The sequence below is a fragment of the Mizuhopecten yessoensis genome, unplaced genomic scaffold (assembly GCF_002113885.1).
Source record: "Mizuhopecten yessoensis strain PY_sf001 unplaced genomic scaffold, ASM211388v2 scaffold713113, whole genome shotgun sequence".
NCBI lineage: Eukaryota > Metazoa > Mollusca > Bivalvia > Pectinida > Pectinidae > Mizuhopecten > Mizuhopecten yessoensis.
Genome location: NW_018478460.1, coordinates 1 through 2,233, shown reverse-complemented (window position 1 = coordinate 2,233; position 2,233 = coordinate 1). Strand labels below are relative to the sequence as shown.

The following is a 2,233-nucleotide window of genomic DNA, read 5'->3' as shown; positions in this document are numbered from 1 at the left end:
CCCTTTTTGGCAAATTTCTGTGATAAAACCCCCCAGAAAATAAACCAAATTCCATACCTTGTTGTGAAGAGAGGTCTGCACTCGTTGTTTCTTTTTCTTTTTCCTTTTCTTTGTCTTTGTCTTTAGCATCTTTCTTCTTCTTGTCATCTTTCTTTTCATTATTATCCTTGAAAAGAAATAAGTGAAACTTTTGTTTAGATGCTGTAGGTCTTTGTGTAAAATGTTTTTGGTATCAAATGATGTAATAGGCCTGTATTCTCTTGTATATTAGCTAGGGTTATTCCATAATTAATCCTATGGGGGAGGTGGAAGGCACCTGTGTAATTATATTAGGGCTATTCCATAATTCATCGTATGGGGAAGGTGGAAGGCACCTGTGTAATTATATTAGGGCTACTCAATAATTCATCGTATGGTGGGAAGGTGGAAAGCACATGTGTAATTATATTAGGGCTATTCCATAATTTGATCGTATGGGGGAGGTAGAAGCCACCCGATGTGTAATTGTATTATGGGTGGTGGGTTAAAACCAGATCTGCCTACCATTTCTGGTATTAAATCCCTTTAATATTACTTGATGGTAGTCTCTGAAAATGTGCCTCCCAAAATGTGATGGTACCATTGGTAAATGACGATCAATGCCTACTCGCGTGTTAACAGGAAAGAAAGATTAAGTAAAACGCAATGATGGCATTTCATGGGAGGCAACATTTTTAAATGGCATCATTTAAAAAAACAACTTAATACCAGTAATAAATCGAAGTGCTCATCCCTTTGAAGTTTCATTTGAGATGTTTTCCTCAGTTTAACATTCTCTTTTGCTCTCTGTAATGAGGGCAAATTTTGCATTGCACCGAACATTATTAAATGATACAATGAACAAGTCCATAAAAAATGTGAAAGGCAAATAAACATTGGGCGAATAGGGATATTATTTTATTTGCGCAGGGCAAATGTTTCACGGCAAACTTTTCTCACTATACGATACATGACTGATTATGAAATAATGATGAATACTTGTCAATATATCTTGAAAGATTATTCTCACAAGAAACCAGCACTGACATATATATATATAGGCTATCATTCAAATGCAAAACACCAAACCCTTAATCCTGTATGAAGAAATATCTTTCATTCAGAAGAGTAGCAGACATACCTGATCTTTGGTCTCGTCGTGTTCAGAGCAGACATGCAGCAAATGTTGTATTTTTAATACATTTCCAGTACCTGGAATGAATGAAATAGTCAAGAGAGTTACTATATATGGAAAAATAAACAGCTTGGTTTCCACAAAAAAAATTGCATGCATTAAAATCATTTTCTAGCCTGTTCGAACCATTTTCCACATAAACATATATAAATACAATCTTTTCCAAAAAGTTTGATTTTTCAAAATAACTTTTCTTCCTTAAAAACTTCTAGCTAGATTACAAAGTCTTTAACTAACAAATCCAGAACTACAGACCAATGTATACATTTTGCAATTGTCCGAACAAGAACTACTGAATAATCAATGTACAAAAACAAGCAAGGCTAGAATGATGTTTTGGTTTAACACAATTTTGAAAGTACACATCACAACCCTATTGATCTGACAAGACAACAATTCGAGCGTGATCGTAACAGAGACAGAGAATTCATTGTACAGTTATAGACTACCTACCAGCGTAGGCACACACATCGACCAGCATACAAGCCATTGACTTGAGAGGCTCGGCAATCACTTCTAGAGCGACCAGTGTAGCCTCCACAGCATCCTGTTTACCTGTAATCACAATTCTTGTTTTAAACGACAGGTTGTATAATTAAAGCGTAATTTTAGATGAATTTTTAGATTAAAGTAACAATTAATTCAATTTGATAATTCTTAATTTTTATGAAAATTTGACAACTGGACCGGTAAACAATCAAAATCATCAAGAACGGAGTTGATATAAACCTTAACAAGTAAAGAATGAGATCAATTCCAATCTTACCTAGGTATGTAAGAGCAAGTCCCAGGGCCAGAAACTTTGAGTAAGTGTCCTTTAGGTCGGCTTCATTTCTTTCCATCATGGTTTGTATGATCGTTGAGGTAACGTCGCCATTACAGCTTCCCACAGATATCATACCACAGGCCAGGGCAGCCATCCCAACAACCTACACACAAAGATAGATATCATACCACAGGCCAGGGCAGCCATCTTTACAACCTATACACAAAGATAGGTTATACACAAACACAGATACA

General features: G+C 35.6%; 1 protein-coding gene across 1 annotated transcript; it reads right to left on the bottom strand.

The window, feature by feature from the left end:
- Positions 1-11: 11 nt before the first annotated feature.
- Positions 12-2,142, bottom strand: LOC110440892 (26S proteasome non-ATPase regulatory subunit 2-like; the record flags this gene model as incomplete). The annotated part of the gene is made up of 4 exons (XM_021484011.1): positions 12-166; positions 1,160-1,230; positions 1,667-1,768; positions 1,980-2,142. Coding segments are annotated over 4 exons (491 nt in total), but the record flags the coding sequence as incomplete, so codon positions are not given.
- Positions 2,143-2,233: the final 91 nt, after the last annotated feature.